The sequence below is a fragment of the Maylandia zebra genome, linkage group LG8 (assembly GCF_041146795.1).
Source record: "Maylandia zebra isolate NMK-2024a linkage group LG8, Mzebra_GT3a, whole genome shotgun sequence".
Lineage (NCBI taxonomy): Eukaryota > Metazoa > Chordata > Actinopteri > Cichliformes > Cichlidae > Maylandia > Maylandia zebra.
This window is the reverse complement of record NC_135174.1, coordinates 14049783-14069862: the sequence shown is the minus strand read 5'-3', so window position 1 is coordinate 14069862 and position 20080 is coordinate 14049783. Positions and strand designations below refer to the sequence as shown.

The 20080-nt window shown below is 43.8% G+C and overlaps 1 protein-coding gene across 7 annotated transcripts in view; it reads left to right on the top strand.

Moving 5' to 3' along the window:
* Window positions 1-20080, top strand: part of LOC101485985 (voltage-gated potassium channel KCNC1) — a 55161-nt gene that overhangs the window by 3046 nt on the left and 32035 nt on the right. For all 7 annotated transcript variants that reach the window (XR_013099854.1, XM_076887429.1, XM_004571380.4 and 4 more), the window contains exon 2: window positions 4934-5623. Coding sequence is in view for 6 of the 7 variants with exons in the window: in XM_076887429.1 (XP_076743544.1) it covers window positions 4934-5623 (690 nt within the window). In the remaining variant the exon portion in view is untranslated. The remainder of the gene's footprint in view (window positions 1-4933; window positions 5624-20080) is intronic.

The following is a 20080-nucleotide window of genomic DNA, read 5'->3' as shown; positions in this document are numbered from 1 at the left end:
TTGTGGATTGGTCAGCCCCCGGGAGATCTACACACTGGTGTTGCTGAGTGGAGGAGATGCCTCCGGTTGATTGGCCATTTCCTTTATGCCTCCTTAATTGATTGGCTCTTTAATTCATGTTCTGGGAATTGGCCACTAGTGAGCTTTGTCATTGTTATTATTATTTTTGATGTGTGGTGCCCGCTTACATCATATTTTTCATTAGATTAAGCTGTCTGAGAGCTGCTCAGAGCCCCGTTTTCTTTGCATACACACCCTTTTTTCTTTTCCTTTTTGTTGTTGTTGTTGCTTCCTTTGCATCCATTCATGTAATTCCTGCTATTCATATCTATTCATACTCTACCCAACCCCATGCCACTATCCAGACACAAACACCCACACACATCTTCTGTTCTCCTGGCAGAAAGAGAGTCAGAGCATGAGGTGCAGTGACAGTGGAAAAGGGGGAGGTGGGGGGAGGACAGAGCGTGGTGTGACACCGCACTAAAAGGGGAGGTGACCGCACTGCTTTTTTACCATGCTGCAGTGCTTCGGTTTCTCCTGCTGGGGTCTCCTCAGCACTGGGGAGTGCGCGAGAGGGGAGAGAGCGAGGGGGGACGAGGAAGGGAGGGAGGGAGGCGATATGGATGGAACAGCGTGAAGCCTTGTGGTTACATCCTTTGATGAGGTAGCTGGTGGGGAAAAAATGGCTGCACACCAGAAACACATACGTAATTTGCGCTGTCTCTCCTCTCTCCCTCGCACACACACGCGCGCATACATAAACATACATTACACACTTGCCTGTAAAGCCTTCCTCTCCCCCCACCCGAGCGGCACATTTGCCATTCAGCTCAGCTCTGTGTCTGTTTTACATCCATACACTGGTTTTCCTTCCTCTGCTCGCCCTCTTTTAATCACTCTGCTGTTTTCATGCGTTTTGCTGGTACTGCAGGACATCTCCCTCCCTCTCCTTCTACACACATGCCTTCACGTACATTCAGGTGCTATCCTGAACCACTGCAAGGTCTTCCTCTCTGTGCTTCTCCTCCTCCTCCCCCACCTGTTTTTGGCTCCTCTCTTTCATTGCCCCACCACTCTTCACTTTGTCCTATACCTTCCCTACCCCTACTTTTTCCCCTCTTCTCCTTCTCCAGCACATCTAAGTGTCTCTCATCTCTTCCCATCTCCCTCTCTGCGATTGGTAATTGTTCTTTTATTTTTTTTGTTGCTTTTTCTGCCAACTGCTCGTTCTGTTCCGCATAGTCAGCACTCCTCCAAATTCCTCTCTTTCCTCCTCCTCTCTCTCTCTCTCTCTCTCTCTCTCTCTCTCTCTCTAGCATCCCCACCCCCCCACCCCGGTGCTGCTGCTGGTACCTCACAGTCAATGCATCCCATAATCTCGTGCTCCCTCCCCCTCTTGCTGCAGTGTTTCTGCTAATATATATTAGCGTCAGTGCAGTCTTTGTGCACGAGCATCGCGCGTGCGCTCCTCCTCTCTGAGACCCGTTCTCCATATCTATCTGCAGACGTGATCTCCTGCCCTAAAAGGTTTAGAAAATTAAGTTGCTTTTCGGCTCCAAAATGTGTGTGTGTGTTTTTTCTCAGTCTTTTCATTGTAGCCAGGTGAGCATGTGTGTGTGTGAGTGTGAGTGTACCCCTCCCCTCACTCCCTCCCTCATTCCCCTCTCCTTCTCGCTTTCTTCCCCCTCTGTATGTGTGCAGTGGTGAGGCAGTAGTAGCAGGGTGGCGCAGGACATGGTGGCCAAGGCAGGAAAAGCTGCAGGAGAAAGAAAGTAGTGATGCTGGAGGGGAGGAGAGAGGAGGCGAGGGGATTGTTCCTTCACTTTGCTCCCTCAGCACTCTCCCCCTCCTCCTACTTGCTTCTCCTTCAATTTTTATCCTCTTTCTCGAACCTTTCTCTCTTCTTTCTCTCCATCATTGTTTTTAATAACCGCTGCTTTTTTACTTTCTTCATTTTGCACCTTCTGTAGCCTTACTTCCCCACTTTTAGCCCCCCCCTTCCGTGTGTTTTTGTGCTGCTGCTGTCAGTGCTGAAGGTGCTGATGCTGACTCTTAAAGAGAAGTGCTTACCTCCCCTGTATTAAGATGAACTGAAATGCAAAGCACTCACCTCACCTCTAAACTCTTTACAGGCAATCTTGTCACAATGATGGCAACATTAGCTCAAGTTCAAACTTAAAGGCTTTAACAATTCCCCAAAAGAGTGTGAGAGAGAGCCCAGCTGAGCCCTTTCCCACTTAACCTACACGTTCTGGTACATGAAAGAATGGTTAATGAGAATCAATAGTCCCACCATGTTTAAGTGTGAGGGAACAAAAAGGCATTTAACTGCAGTGACAGGCTTGCGGCTGTCCACGTATAAAATATTCAGAAGTTCAACTATATCCCATGACTGCCTGTGAAGAACACGTCAGGGCACGATGTGTCAAAGTTAAAATGGCAACAACGCAAAAAGTTATTTAAAGGATGGAAGTTTCACAGGGAGTTCACAGAAGCTGCTTCTTAAAAGTTCCTGAGCAGAGAGAGTGAAAGAGTGCCGCTGTCCGTGGTGCTGAAAAATAATCCACCCCACAACACAAGTGTTCTCTGCTGGGAAGCCCCACCGGACAAAGCTGACTGTGGATTAAGATCTTTTTACACTCTCCCTCTCTGACCTCATCACTCCAAACATTCTGTTTGTTGCAGATATTTCTTCAGGCTCTATTTAAAGCATCAAACTAAAAGTACTTTGGCACGATAATGCAGTGCAACTAACAAATTCACAGTTTTTTCTTTCTTTTCTGTCAAGTAAGCAGTTTGAATGCTCCTGCACCCAAAAACAAACCAAAAAACAGCAGAAAAACAAAACTGCAAAGAAGTAAGACTGCCACAGAAAAAAAAAAAAACTTAAGGCATCTAACACTTTGATTTGTTTTCTGATCTGTGAACTTAGGATGTATTACTTTAAGTTTTTGTCTCCTGTGCACAGTTAGTGCTTAATCCATGCAGTAGCCTTGATTTTGCTGGATCTTACCTGAGTGTTGCCAAGACACAGGAAACTTTTCCATGGACAACCAAAAAGTTGCTCCTTCAGACAAGAAGAACAGGATTAAACTCTAGCAAAGCGAAAGACACATAGTAAGTGGCATCCCGTGTGAAAGATAGCAAAAAGTAAGAGGGGGAAGGAGAAGGAAAGGATGGAGCCGAAGGAAAGGAAGCTTACTTTGGAAAAGGAGAAAAAGAGAGGAAGAGGTGAGCGAAGTCAAAGACGAGAGAAATGGAAGAGAAGAGAGAATTAGACTGTAGGACTGCAGTGAGTAAATGAAAACAGGGAGGGGGGTAGTAGAAAGAACTGGAGAGAAAGACAGAGACGGACAGGTACACTTGAGAAGAAGAAGTGAAGCCCCGATCCCCTTCCTCCAATGAAATGTGATTCCTTTATGCGGAATGTGAGCGCAAGTGAGGAAGACAAAGTGAGGGAGAGAGTCGAACTAGGCAGAGGGTGGGGGGGAGGGAGGGCTACTAAGAGCTTGCAGGAAAGGAGGGGGAGGAGGAGAGTGGTGCATTTCCTTGACTATAAAAAAAAGGTTCACAACATGGATGTGGTGCAGGTACGGCCTTTGCGGCTGCCATCACGTGGCTTTTCTGAAACATCGCGAGCCCCTCTGGATGGCAGAGCAGCCTGTGGGTGAACAATCCGACCTCACCTGGAGTAGAAACAGAGGGAGAGCGCGAGCAAATAACTCTGGCTTTTTACTGCAGCAGAATTCATTCACTTTTATAGAGCACTCTCCTTTGCAATTCCTCCTCCTCCTCCTGCCCCCTTACACACTCTCCTCTACCCCCTTCTTCCATTACTAGAGGAGAGACAATATTACAGTAGCTGTTCGCTGTAAATGCCCCCAGTGAGAGTGCTGCATTCACTTTGTCTCCTTTTTCCACCCCTCTCTCCAAAAATCACCCTTTCTCCCTGCTTTGTCCCCCTTCATAAGGTCATTGTCTGAGCCTCGTTCTCCTGATTGTTCTGTCCTTTTTGCCCCTTTGGTGGATTTAAAAAAATGAAAGAAAGAAAAATCGGATTTATGTCCTTTTCCTCTCACCTTTACTTCACTCCCCTCCTCTTATCTATCCCTGCATGCCATCTCACACACACACACACACACACACACACACACACACACACACACACACACACAGAGTACATGGGAGAGAGAACAGCAGAGAGAGCATCAGCATAACTGTGCGTTGCATGGATCTCAGTGCGGTCGGAGGGGGCTGCAGCAGTGTGTGTAGCACACGCATAGGCTGATTGAGGAGATCTAACATTAGTACGGACACCACACTCTCGGGAGGCAATTAACACACACTCACACACACACACACACCACCGTGTCAGAGCAGCATTCGTGAGGAAAGGCGGGGGGATAATAAGAAAGATCCCCAGTTCTCCTCTATGTTCACACATGACTCTTTGGTAAAGGAACAGGATTTCTGCATTTGTGCAGGAGGGGTGAAGCTGAGTTGAGTGGCTCAGTTAGAACACTGACTTGAGCATCAACCAGATCAGTATAGAGACCCTAAAGCTACATAGCACAGTAACTCCAGACTGGGATCTGGGATCTTCTCATCACACTGGTGTCAACAGTCAGCCCATATGGTTGCTGACTCATGAATGTGCTCTAAGCCACCTGTTTATTGCTCTGGCATGTTTGTGTGCTCCGGTATGCTGTGCTTAAAAAAAACAAAACCCATCAATTCCATCCCTGCTCTCCTTGTTCCCTCTGCACCTGCACAAGGTCGTCTTCCTCCCTTCCACTGGCTGATTATCAAGTGAATGATTGCACATACAGCTGGCATTAGCGTGTGATTTTTAATGTGTATTGCAATGTTGATAATCCACATCTATTTCTCCCTTCTGCTGAAATTTTCTGCCCTTTTTTCTCTCCCGCAGACTCCTCAGACTCCTCCCTCCTCCTCCTCCCTTCGGTTTCTCTCATCCTCTCCCTCCCCCCGGTCCTCTATGCTCAGTTCGGTGTGTGTATCCTCTTTTAAAGGGCGCAAGGGTGGGAACAAGTCGTCCAACAAAGCATGTTACAGCGCAGACATGACTTGTCCGTCGGAAAGCGAGAAAATCGTGATAAACTGCGGGGGGGTGCGGCATGAGACCTACCGGAGCACCCTAAAAACGTTGCCCGGTACCCGCTTGTCGTGGCTCACCGAGCCGGACGCGTTCAGCAACTTCGACTACGACCCCAAATTAGACGAGTTCTTCTTCGACCGCCACCCGTCGGTGTTTTCCTTCATCCTCAACTATTACCGCACCGGGAAGTTGCACTGTCCCAACGATGTGTGCGGTCCCCTGTTCGAAGAGGAGCTGGCCTTCTGGGGCATCGATGAGACGGACGTGGAGGCTTGTTGCTGGATGAATTACCGGCAGCATCGGGATGCGGAGGAGGCGCTGGATAGCTTCGAGACTCCAGAACCGGACGCGCCAGACGACGACCCGGCGCTGGGTGGTGCGGATGGGGACTTGAAAAGACTGTGCATGCAAGAGGACGCGAGGAAAGCGGGCTGGTGGAAAACCTGGCAACCCAGAATATGGGCACTCTTTGAAGACCCCTATTCCTCCAAATATGCCCGGGTGAGTTACCCACGTCTCTTTCAGAGGGACCAACTTATTTCTGCATAGGCTACTGTTGCATATTCTGACTAATGACATCTCAGAGTACTGCCTGAGTCATGATAAGTTTTAAAAAAACTTTTTTTTGTCATCCAGTTAACATTACCTGCAAAAGCAGAAAAATCAAGCCCTCGTAATTAAGTGAAGAGTTATGACTGCTGGCGTGTTATTTCCAACAGTATAGCTCGAGTTAAATGTTGGTGTATGTAGACTTACTGCTATTGAATAATTAATGCTGATAGCGCAAGACAAAAAATGGGAAACTATATGTCAGCTGTGTTGGTAAATGGGTATTAGACGAAGTAACAGTGAAGACTGTCAATCACATTTCCACATTTGTCTCGGTATCATGATTTCCATCGTCACATTCTCCTGCTCCAGCAGGTTTAACGCGTATCTGCCTCCGGACGCAGCATCCGCTGCGCCTCCTGCATCCAAACGCCTTCATTAGGTGATGCTTGTCCGTTTGTGATGCACGTCGCTGTGCCGTTTTTCATGTTGGTCGTATTTATTCTGGCACGACGCCGAAAGCAAGCTTTTACGACGTCGAAACGTCAGTGTTGTACTGCATGTCTTTTCACACATTTGCCCTTGGTAGTGCTTCACTCTGCTGATTTTTTTTCTTGTTCCAGTTGAAAGCTACATGCCTTTTACGCACGGTCCTTGTTCCTGTTACGCATAACTTACTCCTGAGCTGGGATAGCCTTTATTGTTTTCATGTGAATAGTTAATGATTTACTTGCTAAAAGCAGCTGTTTAATGGCATTTGATCACACAGGTGTAAGAGTAACAAGTGCCCCCGACTGTGGTTTGATCTGTGGGTTTGTGAAAACAGTTACATTTGGCTTCGGGTCTCCCCCCTCTCACTTAAAGGCATATCCAGCTGTTTGATCACAGCTGCTTTGATTTTGTGTATCGAGAGTTATATTCTGATCATCCTCATCTTGCTCCCTGCTTTTGCTGCTAGTGATATTTTCAGTTTTGAAGGTGTGAAGGCGAGAAACCACTGGTGCTGTGGAATGTATGAATACTGTAGGTCCACATTCTAAACCAGACAGTCGGCAGACACCTGCAGTGGCCAGGCATTCATGCCATCATGCTGAAAATAGCTGAGTGGGGAAAATGTAATCATAAATCACTGCACACTCAGCAATACATACTACATCTACAGTTATCCACAGATGAGACTATACCTTCACTCCCCCTGTTTTCAAAACTCACACATACATTTGCACCTCTTCTGGCGCCAGGTATAGATCTGCATACCTGACTTCAGTTCCCTCCAGAGGAAGAAAAAAGTGGCAGATGGTGACTGACACATAGTCTGGGTTTAGGCCACCTGACCTGCCTCTCTGGACTTGGGATCAGGCAGGAAGTGCTTCTCTAAGAATTGCTCTCAGATTGATTTCTCGCTACTCCAACCCCGTCTACCTCCACTCCATCCCATAGAAACAACTCACCTGGGTAGTTATGTATACAGGAGGGAGACATAGTTTGGATTTACATGCAAATTTGGTCCAAGCAAAAGGAGGCGTCATTTTTGCTGTTGCCATACCTCGGATGCAAGCTACTGTAGCTCCTGTCTAGTTGCTCGAGTGCTGTGTGTTATGCTCTGTATTATGCAATATACAGTTAAACACTACATCTACAGGCAAAGACCACATGAATCATACAAAAACATTCATTCAGCATAATGGCTGCAGTTAGTGGTGTTGGCGATACTACATGGGTGTTAAGGTGCGATTAGTTGGATTCGTTTCAGTGCCTGCAAAACATTGGCTGTATTTGTGGGCGAACGTAGCCCCAGTTTGCTGTGTAGGTCTGATATGCCAGTGCCATACGTCAAACAGCGATGTGACCCAGATCATTCCTTTTTCTATTCCAGCCTTGCTCTTTGTAAAAGTGTCCTGTTCGGTGTGGCAGAACCTTTTTAATCCTGAGGGATCCGAATTACATGTGAAGAGACAGAGATGAAGACGGGCTGAGAAACAGGGGAAAATAAAGAAAAGAAAATGAGATGCTGATGTGGAAATACAACGAGGCAGATGAGAGAGAGAGACGTAGGGAAGAAGTGGGAGATGAGAGGAAATAAAGAGAGACAGGAGGAGAGACATTACTCTAATGATTTAAAGGGGGTTTGTTTGCATGGCTGTGATGTAACGCGCCAGCAATCAATGTTTTGATCGGAGCGTTCGACACGCACGCGGGGGCTTTTTCTCAATTTCACCTTCATTGCAGGTGATCGTGTGAGGCTAGCTCGTGGATTTACCGTAGTATCACACACACACACTCATGTACAAACACACACATGCTGGTTTTCTCGGTGCTGGCTTTTCTGCTGCAGTAGACGCGGGAGGAAGGAGGGGGAGCACTGGAGAAAAAGAAAAGAGGTGGAGGGGGTGGGAGTGAGAGAGAAATGGAGAAGAGGTGAGATAGTGGAGAGACATCGAGGGAAGAGGGACTGAAGGGGAGCCTGAGAGGGGTACTGACTGGCAGGAGGGGGTGCACTGAAGAAAGAGAGGTGAAAGAGGGGTACTGAGACAAGCAAGGAGGGGGTGACAATCACAGAAAGAAAGACGTTGCACGATGGGGGTGGGGACCCTTGTCTTAGCGTCTTCGATTATCTGTGAAGGCTCGAGCCATCCAATTTTCCTACCCCGACCCTCTTGCCTGCCTATTGATTGATATTTTATTGATCATCCTCTCTCGTTGCCTGTTTGTAATGCAATTCCCTCTTTCTCAATCGGCTCTTAAACTCCGGGTAAGCTCGGGCTCATTCTGCGCCACTGAACACAAACGGTTAACCCATTGACAATTTTTATGGACATATATGTTTCTCTTTGATGAGGTGTTATACAATACAATTTGCATCTGATTTCATTATTGATCCAGGCCTGGGTGACATAGATTTTCCAGCGGAGCTAAGACAGATTTTTGATCTTGGTCTGTTTATTCCCTTTGTTGTTGATGTTTTCCTCAACTTAGTGTTTTAAACTCAAGTCTGCTTGAACAGCAGCGATCGCAAAAAAATAAGATATAATCTAAAATACATAGTAATGTTTTGTCAGTGCCATTAATTGTCACTCGACAGATTGAATACATGCTAATGATGAAGACAATAACAGCTGATTCATAATTATTAGTTACCTTAAAAAAATGTATGGTGTAATAACAAATTAAACAGACACTTAAAAAACACGGGACTGATGTTAAAGCCTGGATTAGGGGAGTTAATCTGTATGAATGTGACACCCAGATCAATAACACCACTTAAACATAGATCTCTATAAGAATGTTGAACTAATTATTCTTTGTACTGTTTCAAATATTTTGCTGTGTTTAAAATAATCTACTTTTCAACCTGCTATTAACTGATGGATTACCTGTTATAATCCTGTCATACAGCGCCACTGTCCCACTGGTTTTGCTGTATTTCAGTTACTTCCAGTTTCAAACCAAAAGGGCCCAGTTGCCTTTGTCAGCAGTCTTCTGACAAAACACCATTTGCCACTCAGCATGTACAAGACGCCCCTTTGGCCCCACCAAATCTGACTTTGTGTGCCTGTATTTGAGTCTTTTTTTGGAAGGGGGGGGGGGGGGGGGGGGGGAGATTGTCCAGAGCCTACCTCTCCCTGAAGGTCATGTTTTGTGGTTCATTGTTTGCAGTTCTTTTCCACCGTGTTCAGTGCTGGAGCGCACAATGCTGTCATAAACACAAATTTGACCTGCCACTATGCCACAGCCTGAGAACAGGTTGTCTCCGGGTAGAAAATGACAGGACTGGACAGAAAATAGACAGAAAGGATGTACTGACAGGCATTTATGTAACCTAAGTTTATGTTGGAGACAATACATCTGAGTTAAGACTCGTCACTAAAAAGCTACGTATGCAAAGACAAAAAAAAAAAAGTGTTTTAGTTGTCTAATTTGGCTCATAGACAGCAGTAGTAAAAAGGTCTTTGATAAAGTATTACATCAATTTTCAATAAAGCATGTCGCCCTCTTTTGATTTTAACTGGCAGAGGATTTATACTATATACTGGGTCACTTCTAATTTAGCAGTCTTGTGAGATTTTTTGCACCAGTTCTGTTTGCCCCAGAGCTACACAGCTCCAAATACAGAAACTCCCAATTCTGGTAGGATCTCAATGGAAACTGTGGTGAAGGTGACTGTCTATTGTCTGCAAATTCCTACGGCAAATAACAGCCAGTTCCCTGCCACAATCGGAAAAACCAGCCGATCCAAGCAGAGCAAGAATAGCCAACGGCTTTTAGTGACAATAAAATGATTATTTTTTAAACCGCATTGTCATGTCATCTTAGTAAGAACTCATAAATAACTAAACATAGCAGAAATTAGGCAAATCTGTTTATGTTTCTGGTGCTGAAGAAAAAAAAATATCGGCCCATTTACTGGATTTCTAAATCACCGCATGTCATATCGGTCTTCAAAATCCTGTGTTGGTGGCGGGCCCAGCCTGCAGCTGAAATCCTTTATTAAGCAACAATGAGAAAATTATTTCAAAACTCTTTCAAAACTGGAGCAGTGGGTCTCCTCTGTTCCCAAGTGCTTGCAGAGTGTTGCTAAAAGAAGAAGTGATGTAACACAGCGATAAACATCCCCCTCTCCCAACTTTTTAAGAGTTCTTGCACCATCAAAGTTTAAATGAGCGTTTATTTTCATTAAACCATTTTTTCTCAGAATACTAGAGAAATACTGTGTCTTATTTATTCTGTTTCCATTTAGATAACATGTTTAAATACTTCTCAAATCATTGCATTTTTATTTAATGTGCAGCTTTTTTGGATCCAGAGTTCAGGTTCTACCTTCAGCAGTGGGAGTGATTCCCAATTACTTCCATTCAAACGCAATCCTGCTAAAAAGGCCTATTTTCCCACTTCCATTCTAGATCCCCTCCCTGTGGGCTGCATCTGAAAATAGCAAAGAAAGGGAAAGGAGGCCCTAATTTGATTCTTGATCGCAAATCTATTCTTCCATTACTGGAGAGAGGATAAGACTCTGTGCTTATATGACCATTCAGCAAATAAGCAGAAAAAACCCCACAATTCTCAAAATACCTAAAGCTTTAAGCACGTTATCAAGTTCATTAAGATAAACTGTTTTTTCAGATCAAGTAGAGGCGTGGCATTTATTTAACCTGCCTTTCCTGTGCTTGCAATTGGTAAATATATATTTTGTTCTGTTTCAATTTTCACTGACAAGGTTCTGTACTGCAGGCCTTCTCGTGTTGTGTTTGCATCGACGGAAGTCCCTGTCCCCTCCGTTCGCTGGCTTGTAACTTGAGCTCTCACTGTTGGCGATACATAACTGGATAAATGCTTGATGTTTCATAACAAGGACAGAAGCACGACCTTTGAATAAGCAGACAACACCTGAGAGGGCCAAAAAGAGCCTGATGTGACCTTTGCAGTCATATATATAGGACCGCATACATTGCAGCTGTAAGTAAGCCATCTGAATGCCTACACTTAAATCTGAGGTGTTAGAGGGGAAAAAAAGAGTTGACTAAACTGAATAAATAGTATCAGTTTAACCTTTTTTACCCAAGGCCATGAGTGTCAAATTCATTTTAGTTCATGGCTCGATTTGATCTCAAGTGGGCCAGTAAAACTGCTAATGATACCTTATATAAAACACCTCCACATTTTTCCCTTTCTTCAACTAGTTCATTCTTAAAAAGCTCACATTTATTGAACTGTGCATTAACAAAAACAGATGATAAAAGAGCCCCAGATGCCTTAAGAAACATAACTCTGGTTTATGCTACAGTCACACTACCAAATCCAAGATTATCGTAGCTGTGTGCAAGCAACTTGCAGTCTTGTTCCTTTCTGATGCTTGCTTTGAAGATGGGGACCAGGTCTGCACCCGCTCACAGCCAGCTGCCATTTTCAGAGGGAAATTTTCAAAGTCAAAGCTGTGGGGTCAAGTTCCCAGTTACATGCAGTCTGTGATAAAACAGCATTTAACTTTGATATCTGTTACTGTCTACACAAACAGAAATTCACATTAAACAGAAGCTGATATTAACTGCTTACATTCAGAGTCCAGTCCACCAGGCGACCTGTGTGATCACCTTGATTTTGAAAGTGGTTACTTAGAGGTTGAGCATGCAACACCCTAACCATGTGGGCAAACAGTTGGTCACTGCAACTACGCGTGATCTGTTCCTGAATGCAAACATTTAAAAAAAGATAAATAAATAAAAGAATTTCTGCTTGCGAGGAGGTTTCCATTCTATTTTTACTCCAGAATTACTGATCCATTAGAAGAACAAAACAGTTTGGGACATCTGCCTCTTGTGACATTAGCTATTTTTGCAACTTGTAACACAGGAAATGCGACACAATACATTCCTGCATTTTTCCTGCATTCCTGTGTCCCAATACGTTCCCTAACTTTCTAGAGTTTTCAATGTATATAAAGATGTGCATTTGGCAGGCAGGTTCTGGCCCACAGACCATATGTTTGACACTCATGCTCTAGGCTAGGACAAAATAAGCATGCAATTAAGACACATTTTGGGGAATTTTATTGTCCTTATGCTTATTATTACCAGTCATAAGAGTGAAATTTAAACAGAAACAAACCAACTTTATTGAGTATTATGAATTTTCCTTCAGTTTAATCAAAACTTTAAATAAGAGAATAAGTCGCAACTTTTTATCAACAAGCCCAAATCCAGAATTATTGTACTTATTCTAGAAATCATGACTTCTAACTCTTCTTCAAAAAACCCCAAGCCTTTAAAAAGCAAAAAAAGCATTTGTTGCCCTTTTTTGTAACAGATATAGCCTGGACCCAACAAACAGACCTCCAGGGAGGAAGAGGTTAAGTGAGTAGGTCAAGATTTTGGGAAATATGCTCAGCCCCTGTCTTGCTGAGTGTTAGATGAGACATCTGATACCCCCCTCATGCCTGTACAGTTAATGCTGTGCTGCAGCCAGCAGCTGGTTAGCTTAGCTGTGCATCGAGGCTGAAAACAGATGGAAACAGTTAGGCCGGGTCTGAGTAATAAATACTAGCAAATTCTGAATGTCACTTAATAACACATTCTGTGTAACCTGCACAAAAATCGAAGTGTAACAACACTGATTTTAAATCTTTCAGCTGTTATGTTAGCTATGTCTTAGCCAGGACCAGTGACTATCTGAAGGCTCTGCTGGTTGCCTGGCAACTGCTCCGAGCCAGGAACTAGACTGACACATAACCCTCTGAAAACTGTGAATTGCTTCTTATACACTTGGCCTTGTACAGCTTACACAAATGGGACAATATTGGTGACTTTTGCATGTTCTGGCATGCTCATTTCGTTACGTTTGGGACTGAAAGAGGTTAGCTGTCTCTAAGTTAAGGTTACGGCTGGTGCTGCAGGCTGCAGCAACATATTTATCCAACACACATGAAAGCAGTATCAATCTCTCTGCTCTTGGCAGCGAAAACAAATAAGGGTATTTGCCAAAATGTCAAACTACAGACACGGCATCATATTTCAGGCAGAAGCATTAAGCACTTCTAATACATTCCCGCTCTTTATGCCTGTCTCAGCCGTCTCCCTCCTTCACCTCGGCCTTGGTCCATTTAGCCATCCTGGTTAAGTGCTGAATCAGCACTCTTCAGGACTGCACACACAATTAGTTCAACATAGTGGCAATTTTGCTCTTGCGCTCTCTGGGATTGGAAACATTCAGAACAGTGGCGTGGAGGAGAGCTCGCACGGTGCCAGAGCCGATTACAGTGGTAGGAGTCTGAATTCCCTAAATGGGGCAAGTCTTGTCAAATCGTGCAAAGGAGCGATGTGCTCTGTACTGTAGTGATCACACAAACTGCTACATTCACATGTATGAGTAAACAAAGGAGTACACCGTGTGCACATACTGGCAGGAGAAAAAAAAACGTTTTAATTGCATGCTGAATCAAAAGTCCTTTCACAGCGTAAAGGCAGTCAATAATTCATAAACGATATCCAGCAGTGTCTGGAGAAAGTCTTAGTGTGGTAGAGAAACACGCTATCCATTTCTATTATGGCACGCATGTTCCATTTGACTCCCTCAAACACCTGGCCGGACATACATCATTCTGAGCACGCTCACATGTACACATTGGCCTGTACACTGTAAGGGTAGCTGCCCATAAACCGGTCAGCTGAGTGTGCGCACTTAGAGCACACTGATAAATCACTTCATGCCTCCGCACGTCATCCTGCGGATCACTCTCACTCACGTGTGGATAAAGCGTTAAACAAACTGAATGTTAGTTTGCTATTAAATTAAACCAAAAAAAAAAGGCTTCCCATAATCACACAAGGGTGGAATTAATCAATATTTTTATTAAGACTATTTTTTGTCTGAATGATAGAAATGATAGAAATCAGAGAAATACAGCAAATTATTACATTTGAGAAGATAGTAGCATTCAAATATTAATTTTAACAACTGTATTTTATCATGATATACTTTACTACCCTCAAGAAATATATACCATAACTCTGGATGCAAAGGAGAACCTGCCACATCTTCTAAAGTCTCGAGGGGCAAATTATATTTTGTGTCCTCTCTCCTGAGAGTAGAGCCTGCAGAATGTGCCTAGAGTGGAGGTCGGCAGCCATTGGGATGCAACCCAAAGAGATTCAAGATTCAGGTTAGGATAACTTACAAAATATTCCCAACCAGTTCAGTTTTGGAATTTAATGTAATTATGATTATTTAATTGTAATTATTGTAGAATTACCTAAAGGAACAGTTTATTATCAAATACCTTTTGTGCTGATATTCAGCGTGTGGTTAATAAGGCGTATGCTTTTACAGTAACAGGTTTGCGTCTTGGCTCGGTTCACCACACTTACGTGGCACTTAGACACTCACACTGGATCCCTGCTCATTCCCTTGGAAAATGACATTAGACGGCGTCACTGGGACAATTCCTGTGTGACCATCTGCTTACTTGCGATCCAAGTGTCCAAGTGGCAGCAGAGGCGATGTGGAGTGTGTGTATATGACCATTTTAAATATAAAGAGGATCTATATAAGCGTGTAAAAGCCTGATTTTGGAGTAGAGTTGGATGGAAATGTGTGCAAACATTTGTTTAGATCAGGAAATTTTCGGAGAAGTTTCCTAGCTTCATTTGTTGTTGTTGTGCTCTATGAGCAGTTTGCATTTGCTCAGATTCCATGATGCGTCTTCTTTTTTTATAAGAGGTGGAATATGGACAAAGTAATGAGGCAGACAAGGGAGAGGACAGGAAGCAAGGACAAAGGAGGTTTAGAAAAATAGACCCGCTTTAGAGGCTCAGACAGTACAAGCAGGATAGGAGAGCACGGATGGAGACTGCAGGGTGAGGAACCAAGAAAAAAAGATCGACTGAGAGAGATTGGAGCTGTGTCGCTAGGAGAAACGGAAATATATGGCAAAAGAGTCTGAACCACATACAGAGCAGACAAGAAGAAACATACATGCTCTCAGTTTATCTCCATGTGGCGCCTTTCTATTTCTTTTTTCCCCCAGCTTAACAGGATTGCAGTGGGAATGAAATGGAGGAGACCTGAATGCTGCAGAGCATGTACGACACTGTGACGTGTCGACTAGAGAGCTGGAGAGTGTGTGTATGTGTGTGCAACAGCTTACCGATTTGACTGTATCATGTCAAGGAGTTGACTCATTCAGGGAATCTCTTGAAACAGAAGTGCGCGTTGTGATTGAATTTTTACCTGAATCAATTCCAAGAGCACTGACCCTTGAAAGTCAGCGTTTCCGGCTCTCAGAAAATAAAACATACGCAAGGATTAACCAGAGCAGAAGCTAATTATATCTCACATCCTGGGTCCAGCCGTCAACGTTCTACTCTTTCATGTCCTCGTGGATTCACAGGGTTTGATAAGCCTGAAAAAGCATCCGTACGAGCGTGGGATGTGGCCACGTGTTTCGCGCGTTTGATAATTCGACATATGTAGCTGTCCTGCTGCACGTGCCACATTTACCAGGCCCATCATTTTCATGCCTCACCTCTCCTGCCCTGCAAATTCCGCAGTGTCCCGTGTTGGGCGGTGGGTGACCCCTTAGTAGGGGCTTTAACTGCATGTTCTTCGCTCTGTGCCACTTTCCCCCACCCGTGTTGTTTATCCTGAGAAAAAAAGCTCAACAATTAATGGAACTTGACTTTCATTTACAGTTTTGGCTTCCATCAATTGTCAACAAAGATAAATGTGATGGAACTGTTCCTGAACAGCATCCGGTTATGCAACACTGGCCTGATTTTGTCTTGTGCTATAAATTTAGACAGCGCCATCTCTGTTAAATCTGTCCTGTTAACTTTTTTTAATCATCAGTGTTGATTTCAGGTAGTTTATTTATATATATTTTTTAAATAAAATGTAAAATTAGGTTTGTGCTGGACTGTTTCCTGACTGGGAGGAGTCTAAGCCGTCTGGCTGCTGGTGGTCACTTCTTACAGTGCTGTGTCGTCTTGAGCAAAAGTTCACCAGGTTTTCTGAAGATTTTTAGTGTTTCTCTTGAGAAATTGGCTACTTTTTCACTCATTTTCAGTTCAGTGCATCTACCTGACCATTTTCAGAGGAATATTTTTCTGACCTATGAATCCCTCAAGTGTAATATAGTCTCTAAATTCAAGAGATGAACCAGTGTGACAACTCAGCAAATAAGACATTTAGGCTCTTTGTTACCAGCAGCCTGTTGCAGAACTCCATAATTTGTTCCTAATTCTTTACTTGAATCTATGAAAAATAGCAAAGAGAACACTTGTTAGATGCTATTAGATGAAAACTTGGCATATATCTTGGCATTATGTGAAGTGTGTAATTAAACAAAAAGAAATGAGGAAACTGGACAAGTGGGGGGAGAAAGAAAAATTGAAAGCCTATCTGCAGCAGGCAGATGAGCAGTGTAGGAAAGTCATGTCCCTAAATAATAGAAAAATATCCACCAAAGACCAGACACAGGACCTTGGCGGATTCTGCTTTTCACTGAAGACCTGCCAGCAATGGTCTCACTGGAAGGGTGGTTGTCCAGAAGTCATTCTTAAGGAAGGGAAAAGAGGAGAAAAGAATGCGGCATTACACAAGAACTGGACCTAAAAATCAGTGACAACAGGTCTGACTCAATAGAGGTGATTGCTTGTCTCATGTGTGTGCTGTGTGTCTGTGTGCACGTTTGAGGTTATGTGTATAAAAGTGTGTGTATGTTAGTTTGTCTGCCTCGGACTGAGGGTGAGAGAAAGTCATCCCAACGCTTGCTCGTTAGAATTGAACAAGCTTCGTTGTTGCCTTATATAAAGTATGTCCATCTATGTTTGCACATATTTTCACATTTGCATTTGCAAAGCATAAAGAAAAGAGGGACAGCTTAAGACTTGGCAGAGACATGGCAGTTGCTTTGATTATAATTTCTAAAGTGTAGCTTTTAAACTGCAATGTTGGAACGCCACTGTGGCATTAGCTGTATGTCAGTGGACTGGATTCAAAATGATGTAATCGTGGTTCACATGGACATATTTCATAAGCTGCATAAAGTAAACTGACATAAGTCATTCATAGTTCAACAAAAAGAAAACATACAGTTCTGAAAAAAGAGGAAGGCGTGTTTTCTCTTCTCTGATTCAGACTTCATCTCTTGTCACAGTCTCCCACTTCACGTGTCGGTAAAGGGAGCACGCTCTTTTTCCTGACATTTTAGTTTTGGTGTTTCACTCTTTTTTTTCTTCTCTTTTTTCTTTTTGATGATCTTGGACTAAAAGAAACAAAACCATCAATTTCAGTATTGCTCTGCAGCAATGATGATGATGATGGCACAAGTGAAGGCTATTCCCGTTACCCACCCAAGGTTACACTCGCCCTGCACGCTAAGTGGTTACTTTGGAAGTCTCTGAGTGATGGCCGCGGTCGTTCACCTAAGATAATAGATTAATCACCCGATCCCGGTCTGAGCCGCTGCTCAGGTTGCCCTTCAGGAGAGGGTTCTGTATTTCACATCGTTCAAATGTTCATTTTTCATGCCTCATTCATGTTCAGATTTCAGATCATCCTTCAGTGTCTCCTTATCAGTGCTGACTCCGCAGCGGCGGTCCCCCCCCCCCTCCATTTGCTTTGCCCTGCTGGGAAAGACTCCACGTTCCACCGCTCCCTGATTGTCATACTAACAGTAATCAAACAAAAGCCTCGTTAACGAGAAGCAAAATCCTTTACCTGCCTTTATGTATCACTGTCAAGGTCACGCGCCCTTAACTTGATAAACTAAAGCCTTTGATTGGACAATCAGCGTCTGGACCAAATGATCACAATTTGGCTCTTGCTCCTGTATACATTCAGCCCTCTATGCCAGCTGTAGGAGCAGTATTTGGCTTGGTCTTGTCCTTGGTGCCTGAAAGCAGAGGCTAACGCAGTGGTTGTCATGGTGACACAGAGCCAGGCAGGGCTGTGGTAATACTGTAATGATAAAGCTCTTCTGGATGGTGCCGCAGTAAACACAGCGCCACTAGGGTCCCGTTAAGGAAGAGCGCAGCGCACCGCCATGCATGCAAAAATGCCTGTAGGGCTAATATCAGCTCCGACAATCTCTCCTCGGTTATATCGCTTACATTCGTGCACTCCCAGCACCTCCTCCTTCCTCGCTCCCTGTCTCTTTATTGCAATCTCACTCTCCGCTGCCCCTCATTGTCTTCTCTCCTCTTTCCTTTCCTTCTCCTCCACCTCCATTCCTTTGCTCTCCCTTCTTCATTCATCCATCGGAAACACAATCAGCGCTCGCCTTGATCAACTTCCTTTCGCAGTTTCTCTCTCGCTCTCTCAAAGAGGCTCTTTTTTTCATTTGCTCCTCTCTCCATCTTTGACTCCCGCTCTTTTAAATTTATGTTGATGATCTTTCAAAATCTAATTTCGGTGTCTAGAGAGTAAGGAGGAAGGTGGTGGGACGGTGTGGTGGGCTCGATTGGACCTTGAAGGTCATTGTTAGCTTTAATGTAGGGAATTGACCACATTGCACCTGTGCCTGTAAGTGCTACGCACCGAGAGCATCGTCCAGAGTGCACACCTTTACGTTGCTGTGACGACAACAGCGACAAAAAAAAGGGATGGCGGGAGAGAACAAAGCGCCCAAGGAGATAAATAAGTGTGAAGTGACAGATTGCTACTCCTCCTTTTATCATCTTCTTCCACTTCTCTCTCTCTGTCTCCCTGCTCATCCCTCTCCATCACTTCAATGCAGTGCTCATGCAGCTACCACTTGCTATCTGTGATCAGCAAGTGTGCGCACACACCTCCTGTGCCCATAGGCTGTTTGTCTCTTTCACATTGTGAGTCATGTCCACACACGCACACGTTTGGTGCCAGGAACTTACACCAACAGATGTATATGCATCGAATGCACGCACAGGCTCTGCAGCTGTGTGCTGCAGGCTGATTTGATGAATAGATTTAAGCAGATTTTATTAATGTTCAAGCAGTTTGAGTGCTTCTCTGTCCCCCTCAGAGCCAGAAAACTCCTGCTTGCCATGTTGATTGAGTAGTATTGATTTGATGTTCGCATCTACTGTGCAATCTACTGTACTCTGCTGCTGTGAATACGGCTCGATTTACTCACTGAAAACATGAATGGACCTTTGTTTTATCAGGAGCAATAATTGATTGTGGCTTTTAGCTCATCTCAGTCAAATTAATTGCAGTACTTTTGGTTCAAGCTGCCAGGGTAATGAAACCCAAACCCGAATGTGTCTTTGCATTTTGTTTTTGCTGAATACGTTTATCTGTCATTGTTAGGTCAAGCTTTCTCAGTACAGAGTGCTTTCCTCTGTGTATGAGATTTCCTACTAGGAAAAACATCCAACTCCAAAAGTTTAATTTAATATGAAGCAAGAAATTTGCTAATAAAGAAAGGAAGATGGAAGAGTAAGTAAATATTGTTGTTTGTTAAGTTAAAGAGTGAAAAACAGTCATTTTACCCAAGAACTGTGACTCGTGACTCATATGATGCTTAATTGAGTCATCATTATTTTTGTAATGAAATCATCTCTATAGCACAAAACAGCCAGAACGGCACAAAGACTCACTCGGACATTTAGAGCATGCACATTCTTGTGGTCCATCTTAATGGCAGTTTCATTTGATACATTTATAAATTTATATTTGACTCTTTTATATAATGATATTTGTATATCATTATATAGCAGAAGTCAGTGTGGTTAACACAGATGATAAAAACATAAATTTTCAGGGCTTAGAGCTAGCACTGACTATAATTTATTATAATCCTGTTTATTCTCCATGTGGACGATGGCAGCTCCTCAGCCACTGTTAGGTCATCACTTACAATTTTGCCATCAGAGAGGGGTCACAGACTTCTTACCCATGGGTGTAATACCTTAAAATATTAGTGTACTGGTACACCTG